The sequence below is a fragment of the Lissotriton vulgaris genome, chromosome 2_1, assembly GCF_964263255.1.
Source record: "Lissotriton vulgaris chromosome 2_1, aLisVul1.2, whole genome shotgun sequence".
Lineage (NCBI taxonomy): Eukaryota > Metazoa > Chordata > Amphibia > Caudata > Salamandridae > Lissotriton > Lissotriton vulgaris.
This window is the reverse complement of record NC_141687.1, coordinates 1983824845-1983846964: the sequence shown is the minus strand read 5'-3', so window position 1 is coordinate 1983846964 and position 22120 is coordinate 1983824845. Positions and strand designations below refer to the sequence as shown.

General features: G+C 43.6%; 1 protein-coding gene across 9 annotated transcripts in view; it reads right to left on the bottom strand.

The window, feature by feature from the left end:
- PPIP5K1 (diphosphoinositol pentakisphosphate kinase 1) overlaps nt 1–22120 on the bottom strand; it is a 1319084-nt gene that overhangs the window by 552627 nt on the left and 744337 nt on the right. The window contains exon 17 of one of the 9 annotated variants that reach the window (XM_086958191.1): nt 7386–7433. The exons of the other annotated variants lie outside the window; for them this stretch is intronic. Coding sequence (XP_086814317.1) covers nt 7386–7433 — 48 coding nt within the window. The remainder of the gene's footprint in view (nt 1–7385; nt 7434–22120) is intronic. 9 annotated transcript variants of the gene reach the window in all.

Here is a 22120-nt window from a genome sequence, read left to right as displayed (position 1 = left end):
CAAATCCGATTATGATTCTAGAATGAAAGTCAGACAACCAGAATTCATGGTTGGAGATGTTGTCAGGATTCGCAAACCAGGTTTCATTGCTAAAGGAGAGAGCAAATTTGGTAAGCCAATGAAAGTTGTGCGAGTTTTTCATAATAGTGTTGTCACTCAAGATGGGAAAAGATGGAATGTTAGAAGAGTTTCAAAATGTGTACCATAGTTGTTTTTACGTACGTACACTGATGTTTGAACATACAGTTTGTAAGATTAATGTCTTTTCTTTTCTTTAAGGGAAAAGATGTGTTATATTCTGACTTCTTGGTATTTCCCTTTTAAACCAACCCTGTATATATTTCCCTTTTAATAGAACCTTTGTTCTATGTTGCACATGCACACTATCCATTTGGTTCCATTTAGAATTGTTATGATCTGAATAGATATACTGGCATTGTCAACCTGATGTTTGGAAGTACTGTGCTGCAGCTGAATAAATCCTGGACTTATCTATATATATCTTGGATTTCTCCTTATTTACTACATCTAGTCTTAGGTTATGTGTAAACCTACAAGCTTTGAATGCCACTATTTTATTTGGCTGTCATCCATTGGCCAAAATGAACAAACTATTTACTAATCTGGGAGGTGCAAACGTATTTTCCGCGCAGGACCTCTGTTCGCCATAACACCAACTTTTGTTTACTCAGGAATATTGCCATCTCACAGCTTTTCACACTCCACAAGGTATTTTCCGATTTAAAATAATGCTGTTTGGCTCAGCATCTGCAGCCCCAGTGTATCAGCATGCAATGTATCAAGTTTAAAGACTACAAAGACGTTTGCTAAATGTTTTCAAGATGATATTTGGATTTTTTCAAAAAATGAATTGAGCACATGAAGCATATGAATGGGTGTACACTAGGCTACAGGAAAAAAGCTCACCTTGAAAGAGGCAAAATGCAAACTGTTTTGTGAGAAGGTAGACTATTTACTTTGCACAACCTCTGTTGATGGTATTGTTCTCAAAGAGGCTCTAGCCGACCAGAAAAGTTACTTTCGTTCTCTGGTTTATGAGACTATTTCAACAAATTTGTTTGCAATTTGCTAAGTAAATGGAACCTTTAAGAATGTTAGTGCGTAAGGGTGCAGATTTTGAATAGGAGAGGAACCGCAGTAAGTATTTGATTGCAATGCTCCCACACTAAATACTCTTTGTATGAGGAAGGCATGCGTAATCACAGTTGATGCAAGCACGTATGGCGTGGACGCTGTTCTTTCTCAAGTGACTGGGAAATATATGTGGAATGTTAAGTTGGCTTCTAGGATGTTGCTGGTAGCTGAACGTAGGTATGGGGTAACCGTGTAGGACCTTCCGCCAAGATCAAAATCACCGCCCTATATCTGAGGAAGCAGGTTCTTGTTAAAAAACTTCTTGTTCAGATTACCAGTTGGATCATCTGAAGATTTTGAGGAGATTGATGAAGGACACTGTATCACTACTGTAGTGAGTGTTTTTTTATTATTTAGTCTCTAAAGCATAATGGTTTGAAGCAGATAAGTCTGATTCTGAACTGCATTTACAATGGATGTGGGTGGTAAATGGCTGGTCCAAGTATAAGGAAGCTTCTGTAGAGTATTTCCAGTTTGTTCTACTTTCAGAAAGATTTGAGATTGAAGGAGTGCTATTGTTTAAAGATGGGAAATGCGTACCACCGTCAGGTTTGAAAGAAACATTTCCCGAAGCAGCTCATAAAAGTCATCCTGGAATGTCTGCTATGCAAAAGTGATTGTGTGGGCACCCCTGAGATGGATTACTGGGATGGAACTATGGAACTGACAAACACAATCTGTGTCAATCCAAATCTGTGGAGCAGGCAAGAGCTCAAGAATCCTACTATCCAAGGTTGCCTAATATCTCTAGTAGCTGTCAATTAGACTGTTAAGGATGAACTATTAGATCCGAAAAGGAAGCTCGCTCTAGGTGAGTCAAAGCACTCCAGGGCATGACAAGTTGGCAAGCAGAGACTGGGCAGTACATCAAGAAATTAAAGCCCACTATTGAAATAAATATTCAATGGATGATCTTCCCAACTCCTGAAAGGCACCAAAAAGTAATGCACATTCTAGCAAGGATTAATTAAGATAGTACTCATCAGCAAACATGAGAGATGAGATAATTAGAGGATATAATCTAGTGCCTGGTGGAATATAGGAGGAGGTTTCCTTATCCAATATTGAGCCACCAGAACTCTAATACACTACCTCCTTACATAGAGTCATCCATATTAGAGACTTTTCATTTTAAGCAGATAAGTCCACAATTGAAATCCCAAAACATCAGCTGATCTTCACAATGTTATTGAGTGGCAGGGAGAATGCCTCAAAAGACTTAAGCATTAGTCTCTGGGTGTCTGGTGTAACATTCACCTGCACAAGATATATGAGGGCCACATAGCATCAAAATGCATTCTATTCAATGAAGGAAGACTGATGCTAGGCCAGGAAGTTACAGCGGGATCTTCTCTAGTGGTTCATTTCTGCTTTTCCAACCCCGATTGTCAGCCGTGATGTTGAGCTCTCTTCCTCCTGATCTGAGGAGAAAATCAGCAATAGTCTCAAGATGGCCAAGACATGTTACCGGAATGAAAGACAACTGCTTCTTGGAGAGACCAGAGACCCAGGGCTGCAAATGAATCAACTTTAGCTCTCCAGGTCTTCATACTAGGAATCCAGGACAACTATGCTCTTGAGGTCTTACTGGTTGATCCACCACTGCTGATCCTGAAACATCATCTGGGAGATCTGAACTGGATAAATGAAAAATATTAACTCCAGATTATTGAGACTGAGATGTCTGACTTTGCGAGGCTAAGTTTAAGGAATCACAAATAGGAAGGCTGCCATTCCATCTGAGCATGTAACTAGTGCTTCTCAAGAGAAAAATGGACCAGGAGAAGAGTCTGAATATTGTCAGCCAGAAGTTTCCAAGCTCAAGGAAACACTGGAGCGCTAGAAGAACAAGTTATTTACACTGATAAAGCTCTTTCTTGAGGACACTCTATTTAACCACAAATTTCTTCCCTTAAACAACTCCAAAGGTGACAGACTGGATATGGAAGCTTTACATTAGCAGTGCTCCTGCACGCCTCTAGATGGCATGGTGCTGCTCTGCATTGGATCCATCTGGCCCAAAAAAATTACTGAGAAGGCTACCCCCGCACAATGACATATGTTTTACATTCCCTTTTTCGTGCCCTCAGACATAGAGAATGAACAACAGTTGGTACCAGTGTGCTTATTTCTAACTTGGGACCTTTTTTGATGTTAAAAAGAGGGCACTCCACAGAACAAAGAAGTGGGAGATCTGTGAGAAATCTGCAGTTAAATAGAGTACCCACCAGAAAGAGCTTTACCAAAGGTAAATAACTTGCATTTCTAATGGATACATCTAACTACAGATTTCTCACTTTAGAACAGATACCAAAGCAGTAGCTCCGCTGGTGGATGGTCTGTAGACTGGACTCAGACCAAAAAGTTCTGCAGGATTGAACGGGTGAAGTGTCATTCCGTTGGACCTGGCAGTTAAGGCAATAGTGTTTCTGAAAAGAATTCACTGACACCAATGTCGCAGACTACAAGATGTCAAAGACAGACACTCCACGAGGCTATTCAGTGGCAGCAGCCTTAGCTATGGTGGAATGTGCGCTTTTCGTGGCCAGTGCATGGCAGATATTGATGCAGGGGACTTTCTCCTTCGAGAGGGTGCATTTCTGCACATCCACAAAAAAATGATTGTACAGACGGTGTTCCTTAGTATGATCAATGATCAAACTTAACCTTTTGCATCCTGTCTATGGTGCCTCTCCTCCACTTTCGAGAGAAGATCGAGAACAACGAATACAGGCAGGGTGATGCATCCCCCTGAGAAAAAGCAAGTGAATTATGTTGGTAATAGTGCCACCCGAGCCCTCAGCACCAACTTCTAAGGGAAAAAGGTGATGATTGAGGGTTGCACTGAAAGTGTCAGGAGCTCATTCAGGTGAGGAGCTGACGTAATCGCAATGAAGAAGACAGTCTTCAAAGTAAGGAGATGCATTTAGCAACTATACATTGGCTCAAAGGGAACACACATGTGAAACGTCAAGACCAAGTTACAGTTTTTGAGTGAACAGGTGTGTAACACTTTAAACAAATCTCATTATAAAAAGGTGATTCAAGCAAGATCCAGGTTGGGCCAGTAAACGCAGATAGGCCTGGCAAATAACCCTTTACAGTGCCCACTGCAAGGCCTTACTGGGCTAAAAATAAAACAAACAAAATTAAATCGGCCAGGGATCAATTTTAAAAGTGTCTCACCAGGCCACAAATGTCTCCCAGTGTCTGGCATAAATGGACTTTATAGCAAGGATGATACTCATCACCTCAGACAGCAAGTCAAAAGCATTCAGCTGCCACCGCTCAATCTCCACGCATGTAGTTGTAGATTGAGCAGATTCGGGTGGAGGACCCTTCCATGTTGCTATTACAAAAGAGCCTTCTGACGTGTTAGCCTGGTCAGAGGACAGATGCACACACCCAGAAATTCCAGGTACCACACTCTTGGCCCAATATAGAGCCACACCAGGATGACTTGGGCCCAGCAGGGAAGACAGGGGTGTGTGTTCAATGTTTCATTCCAGCCAGAATGCATCTCCCAATGAACATTCTTGCAGAAACTACAACGTGCGAAATGTTCGACATGGAGTGTTTTCAACAAAGGCAAAATGACCTCGCTAGGTTTCTTCCCACTGTTGGAAGATGCCCGGTGCCATCTCAAATGCTTCCTTCTCAGCTTGTCTTCTCTGGCATTCAGGAACACTGCCATGAGATTCACGATCAGGGAAAGGGCCTGGCGATCCAACAATCGCAAGGGGCACAGTCTCCAGGCAGAGGTCTAGGGACCCAACTCCCCCTTGTCTGTTGCTATACCACATGGCAGTGGTGCCATATGTCAGAACTGCATTAGTGTCTCCTGGATGAACATCAGGAATGCCTATACAGCCAGTTGTATGAATTGCAACTCTAACAGACTGATGTGGATCTGAGCTCCTGCTGGAGATCAAAGTCCATTGAGCTCCACCTCCATCAGATGGCTTTCCATGGCCAGCAGGGACGCAACCATCACCAACATCAGTTCTGGGTAGGGCAGGGAGAGGGTCCTGCCAATGGACCAATTTTGTTTGAGTGCCACCACTGCATTTTGCAAGCTATCTCCTCCAAAATCTGGATGGCCTCCCCCAAATGTTTTCAATTCAGGGTCCATTGGAACTTCAGATTCCATTGCAGAACTCGCATATGCGGTCTAGTTTAGCGGGCAAGGAGGATACAGTAGGTTGAGAGGTCGAGAACTTTCAGCATTGCTGCCCGCACTTTGATCCAGGATCAAGGCTAAAACATTGAGATCATAGTCTGAAAGTCCAGAACTCATGACAGCGGAGGGAAGGCCTGGAACTGCACTGTGTCCAAGAAAGCTCCCATGAATGGAAGCCTCTGTGAAGGAGTCAGATGCAACTTCAGCTCATTGACAGTGAATTCTAATGATGTCAGGAGTTTTGTCATTATAAGGACGTGGTCTACGACGGACTATGGTGGGCCCACCTTCAACAGCCAGTTGTTGAGGTAAAGAAAGACCAGTATGTCCCCGAATTCCGAAGACAGACTTCAACGACTGCCAACATTTTCGTAAATACCAAAGGGGCATTGGTGAGGCTAAAAGAGAGCACAGCAAACTGAAAATGCTTCTGGCCCAATATTTAGCACCGGTAATGTCTCTGGGACTGCAGGATGGGTATATAAAATACACATCCTGCCGGACCATGGACACCAGTGTCCAGGGGAGACAGGAGGTGGGTCATCATGAGCATTTTGTATTTGTCATTCCTTAGGGAGACATTTAGAGGTCAAAGGTCCAAAATAGTAGGTCGTACATCCCAGTCCTTTTTCAGCACAAGAAAATAATGAAAGTAACAACCCTCTTTTTTTACCTAGTCCATTTCCCTTAAGAGAGCACCCTTGGAGAGAAAGGCTAGCACTTCCTGCAGGTGAATGTACAGGTGCTCTTCTGAAATTCTCTCTAATGTGAGGGAAATGTTTGGCAAGGCAAAAAGAAAAGATAGATCACAGCTATGCTGAATGATTTGTAAGACCTATTTGTGGGACGTGATAGATCGCCACCTGGGAGAAGTGCTGGGACCTGCCCCCCTCTAAATGAGCATGCACCACTAAGGGCTAACTAAAGCAGTTTGGTGGATGATGCAGCAGAGAAGTGGGAATGGGGAGACGTATGCTGCTACTGGCCGGCATGTTTCGTTTTTCCTCGTGCGGGGCAATGCATATCAATGTAATTCTGGTATGCTGCCCTTATACGAAAGCCTGACTCCTGATCTTTGAGTGACCGACTAACTTCCCATTTGTCACATAGCAGCAGTAACCCTTTCCTCAGTACCACTCTTCGTGGATCCAGTCACAGGAAAAATGGGGGTAACATAAACCATCTTGTAAGATGAGGGCCCCAAACAGCAATATACAGTTGTGATTACTTGGTATGCAACTTATGCTTCCTTGCACACCACAATGGGCTATATTCGGCATTATGTGTGGCCCACTGCTTTCCTGGCCTAGTGCTTTTATATGAACAGCGCAATCCGTGTAAAAGAGACATAAAACCAGAACAACAGTGTGTACATACTTACCAGCAGCCCCTCTTAAGGTAGGATACCTCTGTAGAGACTTGAAAAAACAAAAAGGAGGTGTTGGAGAGAGTGTGGCAATCTTGTACCCTCCCACAAGGGGAGGGTAAGAGTCCAAATTTTAGTTGTGTTCATTTAGTAAGAGGCAGCAAGATGCCAGTGTCAAAGGGCGTGTCACCTTCTTTATACAAGGCCTGGGACAATGAAGAGGGTATACATAGTAATTCCATATTTAAAATCATTTCAGCCATCTGCATGGGTGATGTGAACACGCTGTATTGTTCTAGGATGTAAGCTAGCAGTCACGTGTGTACATTTAAGAGACACAGAGAACATCACATGAAAAAACAAGCTCACATTGATCTCCAGGACACAGCAGTTATGTAGAGAATTCTTTCACCCATCATTAATACAGACATATTTCAAATAACTATGAATAAGAAACATCTGCAATAACAAAGAATAGAACTGTACATTTATTTAATGGCCTACTGGCTACCATTCTGTTCACACCAGGTACAGGGGAACAGGGCAACCTGTTAAAGGGAGAGATTAGGAGCACCACATTCCGGGTAGAAGTTAGTTTTGTGAAACTGTTAGGTAGGTATCAAATCTATAATTTGATCAAGTTATTAGGAGAGTGGAGTCCACACCAGCATTCAGCACCCTTACCGCAGTCAATGGGTGAGCTACTGCCCCGAGCCCTGCCGTTATCATCCACTACAATAAAGTCAAAGGCAGGAAAGAGATGACAGGAAGTTAAACATGTAATGTTCCCTAATCCTACAATTTACAACTCGTAGTACCCAACAGGCACATTGAGATCTAGATTTCATGCCGTAGAAGAAACAGCATGCAAGGACTCTAAGACTCATTGTTCACAAAGGAGAAAAGAGAACTGGAAGAGGACATGCAAGAAAAGATGGAAACATTAAAGATTTAGTGTAAACAGCAAGAGATAAAAAAGCAGGTGTGGCAGTAGAAGATAATGCTGTAAGTTACAACACACAAAACATGTACTCTTGCCCTGTACATTCGAGTCACTCCTAAAGCAGAAAAGAAAATAATTTACAGCAGGGAAAGTGATTTAAGAGAAGCACAATTAATATAAAAGCAAATTCAACGACAGAAGAAGAAAGTAAAACAAATGTGTGCAATACAAATAACAAAGACAAAAACAAAAGTGCATGAAGTCAGAAAGACATCTACACAAATACCATAAAAAGGGCATAATAAATGATTTGGGAAGATGAATAGAAAAGTTAAAGAAGTAATAGAAAAAACTGCACAAAAGAGAGATTACCAAAGTTAGAGACTGCATGTCTGAAAAAAGAAATGTCAGCATAACTAAATAGAAAATCTTCAAAAAGTTGGTTTGATACCATAGCAACTCAACATCCATGCCTTTCCAGGTTTTGGGAAACTTTAAAGAGAGGTTAGAGTATGGGAAATAGTGTACAATACTGGCCATCTTCCATAAATCATTAGTGTACCATATATTTTTATACACTGGAAGTATTGTTTAGCTTACTATCAAAGCAGAAATATGGAATCAGGGTGGGTATTGGTAATTCAGAACATCTATGGATCTAGTTCCTATAGTATAGAGAATGGCATTCCTACCTTTTAGAAAAAATCCCAAAGCATCAATAGGAGGAGGAATGGTGACACCCTTGGGCAATGTAAGATGTAAAACTGGGCAAGTGTTAAATTGCCTGAATGCACTGATTAGTACTTACAAAGTGTGCATGTAAATTGGCCCAGCTGGCTACCATACAGGGACTTGCCTCTCCTCCTCATACAATTTAGTATCATAACATTAAGAAATGCAAGACCACAAACTGAACATGAACATGAAAGAAGGTCCTCCCGGTACACATGTACGTTTCTTTGTGTGTTCAGTGTAAAAACGTAGTACCTGTTTAACATCCTTATTATGAAATGTTTCTCTAGATAGACTGGGGTGATGTCTAGGGGAGAAACACTCCCAGATTGACCCAATGCTTCAAAGAAATATCAGCCCGCAGTTATGGATAAAGGAATGTTGGCAACATGAAAAAGAGATCTCAGACAAGACGACTACAACTCATTTCACAAAGGAAGGAGTTCAGAGATATTACAAAAAGATATTGTCTCAGAGAAAAAGGTACCTATGTTTACTAACATGGTTATGAACGATATTGAGTTTCTGCTGCAGATTCTTTATCTTTTTAGGTCTGGCTTGACAGCACAGCTGTTGCCTATACCTTAAGTGATCAACCGAAAAGAAAGAGCTCTCAGAAGTAATTCTGAGAGGAGCTTTGGCTCCGCCTGCGTTGGCTGACAGGAGTACCTGTGTTTATTGGACAGACGTTGGTGCTTCCACAGAAAACAAATATTACCCCACCATTCAGCTGTGATTTTATGTTTATCCAGCTGCATGAGCCAGCAGCACTATGTCTCCTTAGAGAAGGCTCACTAACACATCCCGCGTAAAGACCACATCTCTGGTCACCTGAAAAACCTCCACTGACTCCCCGTCAATAAAAGGATTACTTTCCGCCTCCTAACCCACGCACACAAAGCACTCTACGAACTTGGACCTGAATGCCTTAACACACGACTCTCCTTCTACTCCCCCTCCCGCCAGCTACGATCCTCCAACCAAGCCCTTGCTACTGTACCTCGCATCAACAAAACCACCATGGGAGGTAGATCCTTCTCCTACCTGGCAGCTAAAACCTGGAACTCACTTCCCACGCACCTTCGCCTCACTCAGAATCACCTAGCATTCAGAAAGGAACTTAAAACTTGGATATTCGACAAATAATCCCCCCACCCTTCTTCAAGCGCCTTGAGACCCTCTGGGTATGTAGTGCGCTATATAAATCATTTGACTTGACTTGACAAAGTGTCAAGGTTACAATGGACTGGAGCTTGAACTTTCAGGGATATGCACATTTTCTTATATAAGACACGTAACTGTATTTGATTTTCCCTGGCAGCAGCACCAATCTCCTTCCCTTCACTAACTTTGGACTCCAGAGTGCAGTTGTGTGTTTGAGAGCAGTATGGCATGCACAGGATTTCAGTAATTCAAATGCATTTTTAGGTCTGCACAGTGGTTGCCTAACCTAATGTGATCAATGAAAAAGACCTTTCAGAGCACTACTGAGAGTGGACTTAAGGATCTATCCATATTTTGGGTTCAATGATTAGATGATTTGATTGGGAAGACTGTGTGCTACCACTAAAAAGAGCGCTTGCACTGCATTTTTTTGCTTGTGGCAAAGATTATTCTCAATACGGCTGGACTGAGTTGATTATGGTGGCAAGCCAATGATCATGGCTGATTGCCTAATCTATTTATTATGAAATGTTATAAAAAATAAAATAGTCTCATGTATTTATTGAGAAAAGCATGTTAAAGTCAAAAAGTATTGAGGCTGGATTATTATTACTCTCTAATAATTCCTCGCAGATAAGCATTTTGTTCCATGGAATCTCACAGATTACTTTAGTAGGCAATTGTTTTGTAGCTAGTAATTCCCTCTCACAAGCTGTGGGTATAGAAGATTTGCACTGTGAGAATCCTTGTTATGTCCTCTTCTGAGAAACAGTATTTTGCTTTGCCAACTGTAATTTTATTTATACATTTGTAATTCTCTGTCTGTGTGCCTGGTGGATGTTTTGTGGGAAAGCTCCCTCTTAGAACGGTAGGCCTGATTTGGATATGGTGAAAGCCAATGAAAAACATTAAAAGACGTGATTGGTATGCAGGGAAAAATTATGCTAGATGCCATAGGTCTGGTCTGAAAACCTATGAAAAAGGCAGTAGGTCTGGCTGAATTACTGTGGTCAGCATTTAGCAATGCCAATAGGTCTCTAACAGTGAATTATTATCACACTATGTTACAGGCTTTAGACAAATAGTTGGTTACATATAATCTCAAGGATTACCATATTTGGCAAGTGTTCTGGTGCTGGTCACACACTCTAACAAACCCAGGGAGGTGAAGATTTTCACTTTGATTATTCTTGTTAATCTCTATTGAGAAGGATTGTATCATTTGTTTGTTCAGCTGGAAATCTGTACATATTTGCAAATTTAGAACTTTTAGAACATGATGGTCGCAGTTTAGTGCACTTCAGAAGGCCTGTTTTGGCTATGATGTCAAGCCACTGGTAAAGGCTGAAGGCCTTATCGTTTCACAGGGAAACATTAAGTCAGATTCCTTTTGAGTGATCTCTTTACAGTACAAACTCATTACAAAGCAAGTATGACTGACTTGAACTAGGGCATTTTGCACAAAGGGCGTTCTCAATGTGAAAATTTAAAAACATGTTGTGAATCTCCACAAGCAGCACTTCACCAGAGATGGGAGTAAGAAGCTTGTACTTGTATAGTCCACTCTCCCCTTTAGTCTTTTCCACCTTATCGGCACACCACCATTGTTGACAGCGACTGTTAAGTCATTCTTGTGCTGACCATCACACCACCATTTAGGGCCAACAGATGTGCAGTTGTGCAGTGGTTGTATCAACAGCTCGATGAAACAAGCCCCTCTAGACCTGTTAGCGTCCTAGATGTACCGGACATGTTGCCTATTTAAGATATTCCAGAGAAGAACTTTGGGCCATACAGTAAGAAAAAAAAAGAAATTGGTGAGTGGGAAGGATGTAGTTATTAATATTTATGATGGTTAATATTTGAAAAGAAAGGATAGTAAGGAAAGCAGGATGTTTGGCTGTCATATTTAAAGACAATATACCAATAAAGAATCAGTAAACAAAGGGCTTCCTCTTAGCGGAGTCATTGCTTTGAACAATATCCAAAAGATGGTCAGGTGGGGACTACAATTATAACCCCAATCTCCTACCGGCCACTGGTAACAGTGCTAATTTTGGCCCCTCATTTGCAGATTTCCTAGAACCACTGCTAATTCAATTTAACAATCGCAATGTTTTTGGTGATTTGGTAGATGAGTTACATGACAACGAGGCCACTGAATGTCTACCCTTTGTAGCAGCAGACTTAATTTTTTAAAAACAAAAGACCTTTTGATGGTTCATGGCCCAATAAAAATAGCTTGGTCTGATCACTCGATCATTCTTTTTCGCTAAAAGCTTAACATACATGTCCTCAAAATGCACAAAATTAGACAGTTCGTCGGCCAATCTAGGGCTAAGGTTTCAACAGACTCACTGACTGCAGCCTTAGAACTCGGTCTGCAGCACACTTCAAGTAGGTTGATGATAGGTTTAAACAAGTAGAAGGCTTCAATACCTGGATAATGAAACCTTTAGACACTCTTTCCACTTTAACAATGAAGGTCAATAAGTGGAAGATAGCTTTTCCTCCCTGATTTTTTGAAGGCTTAAGTGAGGCAAATGGAAAATATAACACATTTGAAACAATATGGACAGCCTCCTACTCAGAATGTGATAGATATAGACATTAAAGTTGAACTTGAAACATTTAAAAAAAATTATTGAGAAAACTAAAATGTTTTAATGAGCAAATACGTAAGGCAAAAAATGAAAAAAGAGAACGCTAAGACTAAGATAATCAAGAATGTAGCCAATCCCACCTTTGCACAGTCAAAAATCCCTGAATCACTTTCTTTGCGTGAGTGATTGACATGTTTCTTTCAGGAAAAGATAAGACAAAATGTGAAACAATTGTATTTCATAAGAGATGGAGGAAGAGAGCCTCCCCCTTCCAATAAAAACAAAAAAATTAGAATACAAAGAGGGTAAAAAGAGAAACAGAGTAAGAAAGGGAATTTGAGGATGTAGACAAAAAAACTAAAGTGATCAGAACAGTAGAGAGCAGTGAGAATTCAAAGATCACATATAAAGAAATAGAACTACTCTATTGGAGCAGACGTCAATGGTTTGGCGGTGTAGAGTTATTCCGTTGGCGTCAAGAGCAACGTGGGCGGCAGTTTGTCAGTAGACCACGTATGGCACTGAGCCTCTAAAGGCAATGTTACTTGCATGACCTGGACTCCACTAATAATTCTTTGAACATGGTGCCCATTGTAAGCAGTAAGCACATATACTTTTCCCATCTCTCAGTGCAAATCAATTATCCATAAACCCAGGCACTGGATTTGCAGTAGATTAGCGATCATGTAGTAACTAAAAAGTAGAGAAAAAAAGTGTGGTGGTTGCTGGCTATATTTAAAGATTTCTAGAGGCTTTTCAGTGTCATCATTCACCTTCACGGTTCCGTTTATCCTGGAGATGGCAATTTAAATGTTTCTCCTATGTTATTTGAACTTGAGTAGGTGCTGCCTAATGTATGGTTAGCATTTATGTTTACAGGTGAATGACTCAGTGAGCATAGTGTACCTTGCAGTACATTGCGCATCTTGCAGCTCACATGCGTGACAATTTCAACACTCCGGAAGACGTTTCTATCTTATAAAGGTCTATTTTCCTGCTATTTCCAGCACTTTGAAGCAACAAATGTATGGCATGAAGTGTTATGGAAAAAACAAATAATTCTAATCATTACTGCAAGAGGGAGATGCTGCAATATAGGGTAAAGGGCAACTTTGCCCTTACTGACCCTTTTAATTAGAGCCATGCTAATAAAGCACTACCGGTTTTTCAAAGCTTGGAGCTCCCAATAGCTAAGATTCAGTCACATACAGTGAGAAGGCCCTAACCAAACCGGCATCAGCTCTTATTTCTTAATGAAAGGGGTAGATTTGCACTCACCCTGCCCATTTAATCCTAGATATCAGAGTAGAAGCACACCAAGACACTGAGATTTTCATGGTTTTACGTTTCTACGGTGAGAATGGTCCGGTGGAGTGAGTAAGTCAAGGCGATATGGCATTTTTAAAGCATGGTCATATTGGGGTTCCCTCCTATCTTCAACTTTCTAAACTGTTTTAGGGCACCGCTGCATTTAGTCTTTTTTATAGGGGTCACTTCTCTCCTATTGTGCATTTTAAAAGAGCCCTGAAACTTTGCTTTATTGTGATGTTGTCTCCTTTTTGTATTGAGTCCTTACTGTCTTTATTGGAATTTGGCCTTAGTATAGTTAGGGCTGGCTGAAGTGTGAGACACCACCAGCCAAGGCACCTTTCTTCACAACATGGTTACCAGAAACATAACAAAAAATGAATTGCGTGCATTTTCATTTGCAGTGTAGCAATCCATTTAATTGCTTGCATTTCAAACGCATATTCATTAAATTAATGTTGCCTCATCTTGTAATGCACATCACATTACTGCAACCATATAATATCTGCACCTACCACAAATAGAATAAAGATTTCGGTTCAAGGAACCACATGCTACGTAAAAATCCTATTTTCCAACCAAACAGAAATATCATACCTGTGTATTCTGATAAACCATGGAGGTAGATCACGTACTGGGTAAACAACCTTGGAATGCTTTTGATGCATCAGGGAGGGTTCATATTCGTCTACATACGCAGCAAGAATTATTAGCCTCTTTGGGAAACTTATGTGTTTAAGGGACTGAACCAATTTTCGTGAAATGACCGTTCCTGCTACCGAATAATGAGCATCCCTAAACCTTGCTAAACAGATGCATAAGACCTCTGAAGAGGTCTCACTGTGAAACATCGATTAATCAAGCTCCTTGAATAAAAAAATTCAAGCAAACGCTTTTACTCTGTCTTGCTATTATGAGTAATCTTTCACTATCTGATTGTAAATTCGCCTCATTCAAATACTTGACTCATTCAAATACGCAGACCTTATTCCTCTATGAAAGAAAAAACTGCTCAATTCCTCTTTTCTATGTTTATTCCATTTTACTGCGGGCTTATTTTTCTAGATGCCCGAACGTATTGTCCATACGTGGAATTGGTTGTGGAAAGTTTTGAGTAAGGAAGGTGTTGGGAAGGAGGTCGTATCAACAGGAGCTGAAGACTCAGTGGCAAAGCTGCAGAGGGCGCCAGAGAGCAGAGCAAAGCAGCACAGCGTTTGTGTTTGCGGGAGAAGGGGAAAGAGCAGGAGAGCAGCGCGGCGTGGTAGCCGCCGTAGCTAGCCACATCAGGGCCGGCTCTAGGCTCATGGTGGCCCTGGGCAGGGAGCGTAGGTAGGGGGCCCGGAAGAGGAGGTCTGGGCGGGGCGGAGCGCGGAGGCCAGTAAAGAGGGGAGGGGGTCAGGGAGTTTAGAAGTGGAACAGAGCCGGAGGCCGCCAAATCCCTGCCAGGGCCACCACGCAAATATGTATCCATCCTCAGAGGATTAATATATTAGGGATATATATTGGCGTGGTGGCCCCTGGGGTTTGGTGGCCCTGTGCAGGTGCACAGCTTGCACATGCCTAGAGCCGGCCCTGGCCACATCTCCCGAAAGACGCTGCAACCCCCGTCCGCGCCCTACAGCAGTAGAGGGGCAGCGGCGTTGAAGCGCTGAATGAGCCGAAAGTGGAGCCGCGGAAAGGGAGCTGCGAGCACCACCGCTCCAAACTGCTCCACGCATCTCGCGTCTCCCGCTGCAACACCCCCCCCCCCTCTGTCCCCAGCTCGAGGGGAGAGGAGAGATTAGCAGCCGCCCCAGTGTGTTCTCTGGACTGGCAGCAGGGGGTTGAGAGCAGAGCTGTGAGGAGCGGGGGTGAAAGAAAGACGAAGGCCGTCCTGGGGAGTTGTTCAGCCAGCGCCGGAGTCAGGATTGCCAGGAGGACCATCACGGGTGTGTCGCGGGACCACAGCAGGCAGAGCAGGTTGGTGTGCCTCCTCCCCCCTTCCTCCCGTGGCCCTTGGTGCTCTGGTCCCAGGCTCCCCAGTAAAGACAGCAGGAGAGCACAGCAGTGGTGAGAGGTAGTCGGTGTTGCCCGATAAGGGGCCCTGGAGTATAACCCTGGAGTATAACCCCTGGAGCATAACCAACGCACCAAGCACTTAGAACAAGCACTCATAGAGCATATAGCCCTGCCCGCACAGTCAAACAGCTAGAATCTTTTGAGCAGCGGCAGTGACAGCAAGTGGCAGCAAGTGCCCACAGAGAGGAGGAGTTCCTTTGGACTCTCCCTGGACCAGTACACAGTCCAAAAACACCAACACCAAGCCCGGATCAAGTAAACCCCGTTGCAGGAACCAGAATGGCCACCGTGAGCGTAACATGTTCGGATTACCCCTGGCCCTTCAAAGCTCAGCCGATCATCTACTGAAATTGGATCGTCATCATCAACACAGCTCGCGCTAACCGATCACTACATGATAAAGGATTGCACGTCCATTTAGCGCCCGAATTTGTGACTCCACCGCTACACGTCGTCACACTCACGTAATAGGGTGTTTGAGAGGTAATAAGGAGCAGGAGGCAAGCACTCTAAACTCTAATATTGTACCACCATCATGAGATCAGGGAAAATCAGAACAGAACCCATAGTGAAATTAAGCATAAACAAACAACCCCTACGCCGGAAAATGAGCGAAGATCTCACCCTCTCATCCGACGAGGACCTTACATAGGATACGTTAGAGGCAAAAGAGGCAAAAGACAACACTGCCAGCGTTTTTACCGTTAAAACAAAAATGAAGACCTTAGCCCTCAAGAACGCCAATATCACAGATTTTTTAATTTCAACCACCCCTTTAGCACCGTCAGTGCCACATGTTCCAAATTTAACGACCACAACCAACATCAAAAGAAGATCCCAATCAGTGACCTCATTAACAAAAGCCTTGCAGCCCCAAAATAATACCCTGAGCAACAACTCCCACGCAAATGAACATCACCTCCAACCAACAAAAAGGATGAATCAATTCAAGGTAAATGTCCAAATAAACACACGGGAGGAAGGTGGCGACCCCTACCCCAATGTTGCGTTAAGGGACGTGCTTACAGGTTACATCAACGGTACTCACCGGCCCAGGAACGCGGCGTTCCATCAGCCTAGACTCATACTTTGGCTCAAGGGACTACAATGACCACGGGGCGGACCTGCGATCAGCTCTGATAAAGGTCAATAAGGGCCCATCTGACACATCGGACAAGGCCATCAGTGAAACTGCCATCAAGGACCAATCCCCTTCCAACAGGAAGACTCCAAACGATCGAACAGACCCAATAGATGGCTCGCTAGGCATAGAGGCACAAGAAAACCAAAACAACACACTTAACCCGAGCAACTGTGTAGAATTGCAGGAGGCACACAACTCGATCAGTGCTAATTCCACAAATCGCCGGCCAACTGACCAGCAGGAAAACATCAAACCGCCCGTCGGGGCTATTCCCGCTCCACTTAAACCTTTCTACAACAAGCACAGCAACTCCTCCTAAGGGTTCCGAGCTAAGGATCAGAATGGCAAATCATACACCAACCCCGACATGGGGCAGGGTGGAGACCAAAGAGACCTACCTGACTTTCGAGAAACTCGAGCCTTGGGTTCAGCAAGGCACAAACCAAGGGACAAATCTCGGAGTAGCCCCAAAGACCCAAATCAGTCAGTTGACAACAGCTCATCAGTGTACGCACCATTGTGGCCGCCGTTCATTAATATGATGGAAACCATCTCAACAGCCCTACTTCAACATTCTGAAAAGTTGGAAGTGCAGATAGACATCTTGCAAATCTTATCCACGCACGTCGCGGGCATAGATAAAAAGATTCTCGAGCTGAATTCTTTAATTGAAAGGGCACAGAAAGACCCGCACACAACGTACCATGAATGTCAGTGCTCTGAAACACTGAACCATCTTAAAGTTTTACCAGCAATCCTAACTGACATTTTGGAAGAGGTTCAGAACAAACCAAATAACGTTCACCATTCCCCTGAAACTTTTGGGACCGGAACCTTTTTAGAAAGTATGCTAACCTCAACCTCCAGCGCCACATCAGATAGTGAGGATATAAGGGCGGACAAAATGGAAGGCACCACTTTGCCATACGGCCACCGAGGAATTAACCCTCGAAGCAACAAGAGAGCATCTAAAAGGTACTCCGAAACCAGCTAGCATAGGGAAAGATGTTTCCGGGCAACCCCAAAAAAACGGAATCCAACTCCACAGTATTACGGCAGAGCCTGAAAATCTGAGGATAGAAGACCCGGAAACAACATCCAACGGGCAAACAAACCAAATCATCCCACTGACAGAGCGCGAGCGCAAGAGACTGAGGAAAGCAAGAAAAAATAAGCATCAGGGGAAAAAAGATGCCAGAAGGTTCCCAAAACCAAATACAATCACAGGCCCGACATCGCAAAGCCCACACCATAAAGATCGGGCGGACCAGGAAGAGCATGCAGACCGGGGGTCAACACGTTCCCTAGCGACTCAGCCCCCTGAAGCTCCATCAACAGTCGCTATTAAGAACCAAAGCACTCTAATTGCAAATCATAAAGAGTCACCTAAGCAAGACCAGGAAGAACAAGCGGACCACGGGCTGTTATGTCCTATAGTGACTCAGCTCCCGGAGGCAACACCAACAGTTGCCACCGAGAATCAAAGCATTCCAATTGCAAAACAACCTCAACCAACAATGCAATTGGCGGTTGCCTCTCCCGCGCCAAAACAACATGCAGAACAGAAAACCATCTCACAATATTTCTCGAAAAAGGTGTCGGGACCCAAAGAGAACCAACCTGTAATAGAGCATCACCAACGGAGACCCCATACTCAAGACCCTGTGGACCCAAAATCACAGCAGGCGGCCTTTGACATCGAGCTGGTAACGCAGCCGTTTGCCCTAAATCAGAGCAGCCGAGACAGTCTACTCACGCGAAACAACCAATTCTGTTCCTCAAACCGTCATGAGAAGCCAGATACTACCTATTCATTGGGCTCAACAAAGCACAAATTAATACCGCACTACAGTTCAAGGGGGAACCACGACATCTTAAATCAGAGTGCTATTCTAAAACTCACCAGCTCGTTCGAGATGTTAAAACATGTGGATACAACTCACATAGATAGTATTGAATTCAAAACAATTCCCAACACAAATGGGAGAGAAATGACAGTGGTAGCATGGCACGACCCCGAAATTGCCAAAGAAGTGTGGCGATACAGAGAAGAGTTCACCAACTGGGGAATTGATTTAAAATCAGTGCCGCCAGAAAGATATCCAGGCCCACTAGCCGCCATTGTGGAAAAAAGATCTAAACCAGAAGGCGGAATTCTTCGGGGGGCCGTCGGCGGTATGGCCACCAATAAGGGGGAATGGGCCAATCTATGAATCATCCACCACGGCCAGACAGGGGGACCCAGAGAACGTCGGAAAATTCTACCCCCAACACAAAACTCATCGGTGGCAGGGATGATAGACGCATGAAAACGACCTTAAAAGCCTGCTCTTGGAACATCAACGGCCTGGAGGGTAAAGCCAACGAAGCTGAATTAACGTCATTCCTAAAAAACGTTGAAATTCTGTTACTACAATAAACCTGGCTAATGGCTTCACAGCAAATAGATGGTTTCAATGAAATTCAACTACTATCAACCAAAAGTGGCCTTTCGGGAAGGGCCGCCGGAGGCCTATCAATCTATCTGACTACCAGCATCGCTTGGACTTATGTTAACATCGACACAGGCCAACAATGGATACAGTGTATCAAAATTCAGCTGACGCAAGACCCCGGCAAAGGCATACAGAGGGGTCAAGACTTTTCGCCAATGATAATTTGTAACATCTACATACATCCAGATTCCAAAAACAAAGTGGAGAAAATTCTGACCTTAAAAGCCCTCATCAAATCCATGCAATCCATATACCCGCAGGCTGGGATGGTCGTGTCAGGAGATTTGAACATGTTCCTGCTTCAAAAGGGCCACACTCTAACCATGTCCCAAAACAAATGGAACGGTGGAACAATTCCAAGCATTGTTACTAACCATCAAAAAAACGATAAATTCGGCCAACAGTGCGCCTTAATGTTCGCAGAGGTGGGAATGATTGCTTTGAATGGCCGCTTCCCACAAGACCAACCAGCAGCTTCAACCAGAATAGCAAAACAGCTCATTCAGTGCTGGACTATACCATTGTGGATTTAGCAGTCCTGCAATCCATCGTCAGTTACAAAATTATCCACAAATTGGAGAGCGACCATAGTTTGCAAGCATTTGAATTTAGCCTCTAACATAAAAGGGCCGCAGCACATGAGGTCTTGACCGAACCCCCAAGCCTTTACAACCTAAAGAGACTTGTGTGGAATGGCAACAACACTAAAGAGATAATGACGCATATTCATAACGCCCAAACTGATGCGACCGGACATGAACCATCAGCTCACCTGGACAACTGGGAATGCCTGATCAGTAAACTAATAGAGAGATTTGGCAACCAACCTTGCAGTCATCAATCAACCTCGGGTAAAACCCCCCAAGTGACCCTGGGACGCATAGTACGCAATAAAAGGACCCTTAACCAAGAAATCAGAAAATTACAAGCGATAGGCAAGATAAAGGGTGAAGAAACAGCAAATCAAATATACAAACTAAGGCAAAATTACAAAAAAGAAGTGTGGCTAGAAAAATCAAAATATCAAACTGGCATCTGGCAATCACTATTAGCATACAGTAAATCCAACAATAATGGTAAATTTTGGGCAGAAATAAACAAAGTCGCAAATGGAGCTGCTCAGGTCTCCAATGCCAACATACTTGAGGGTGATTGGATACAGTATTTAGAACACACACAAAGTAACAATATGCTTGCATGGAGTCCAGTCCAGCACTACCCACATCAACCAAAAAAACGAGATGTAGACCCACAGTTTGATGTAAACTGGATAACGCCATTGCAGGTAGAAAAGGTACTTAAAAACTTGAGATCTAAGGGCGCCCCTGGACCTAACGGCTTACCGAATGCCCTGTTCAAACAAGATCAACAGTTCTGGGCGGCATATCTTACCCCTCTATATAACATCGCTTTTCAGTCCGGAAGTATTCCCCAATCATGGAGAGGCAGCATTCTACATCTCATCTTCAAGGCAGGGTCAAGATCTGAGCCAGCCAATTATCGCCTCATAGCGCTCATAGATGTCGAGGCCAAAATCTACGCCTCAAACCTGTTATCGGCCTTAGAAGATTGGGTCTGCGCGAAAAAAATTCTCCCGATCACGCAGACAGGTTTCAGGCCTGGAACCAACACCCTATGCAACCTGCTGGCGTGAAACCTCTGCTCGACAAAGCAAGGGAGAAGACAACCAAGTTGTATACGTGTTTCGTTGACTTAAAAGCAGCGTTTGACACAGTCCCGAGGGAGGCCCTATGGCAAAAAATGCCACTTGGGAAATACCATCAAAGCTGTTGCGGGCCATTATCAACCTATACTCATCCACTTGGGTAAGAATAAAACTAGGTAATGGCGAAAGAATAACTAGAAAAATACCTACCCACGTCGGCCTTAAGCAGGGTTTCGTTTTGGCACCAACGCTTTTCAACATCTTCACTGCGGATATGGACAAGAGCATCGCGGAGATAGACAGCGACCCACCAAAGCTAGCCCAGCACAAAATAAGGAGCATACAATACGCAGATGACATTGTACTGCGCAGCCAGACCCCGATGGGCCTACAACGCACCATCACGAAGCTCCATGATTACACTAGTGCACAGGGCTTGCAAATCAATTACAAAAAAACAAAGATCGTCTGTTTTGCCAAACAGCCAGGGAAGAAACCCTTTAAATGGCACATTGCAGGCAACACAATAGAGCAGACTGCCTCGTACAAATATCTGGGCATAATGATCGACGCCAGACGGACTCTGAAAGCCCATCAACTGTTCAGAAAGGCTCAGGCAAACAAACTACGTTTTGCCTTAAATCTATTAAAAACAAAATTGAACTGCCCATCCAACTCGCACCTGCTGACGGTAATAGCTGCCAAATTTTTACCATCTCGAACATACGGGTCGGAATTGTACAGGGGCAAAGACGCAAATTTCTTGAACACGCAACAGTCAGAGCTGTTCAAACATATTTTCCACATCCCGAGGCGCGTATCCCAATCGCAGATCCATCTGGAATTTGGCCTATTAAATCAGCACCAAGTCAGACAAGCGGCCATTCTAAAAACATGCTGGAAACTAAGAGCAGCTCAAGAGGACACGCTTATGGGACTCTGTTGGATGGAGATGAACAACCAGACAAAATCAAAAAATGACTGGAAAACAGTATGTGATAATGCCCTGTCAGACCTCAAGCTGGAAAAGGCATGGAATACAAACGAAACCTTTGCGGCTTTCAAAAAAGTGACCAACGGGGCTGCAAAGCAAAGATCATGGCTATTAGATAAATCCGCAATAGCAAAGAAAAAACACGGTTCGACGTTGTTGGCCACGTACGGGAAAATGGAGCCACAACCCTACTTAGTCAACCACATATCCACGGCCGCCCAAAAAACTCTTTTAAATCTACGGCTGGGCACTTCCATCTTAAAAGACCATACATCAGCATGGAAGCAAACATGGTCGACCCCTGACTGCAGA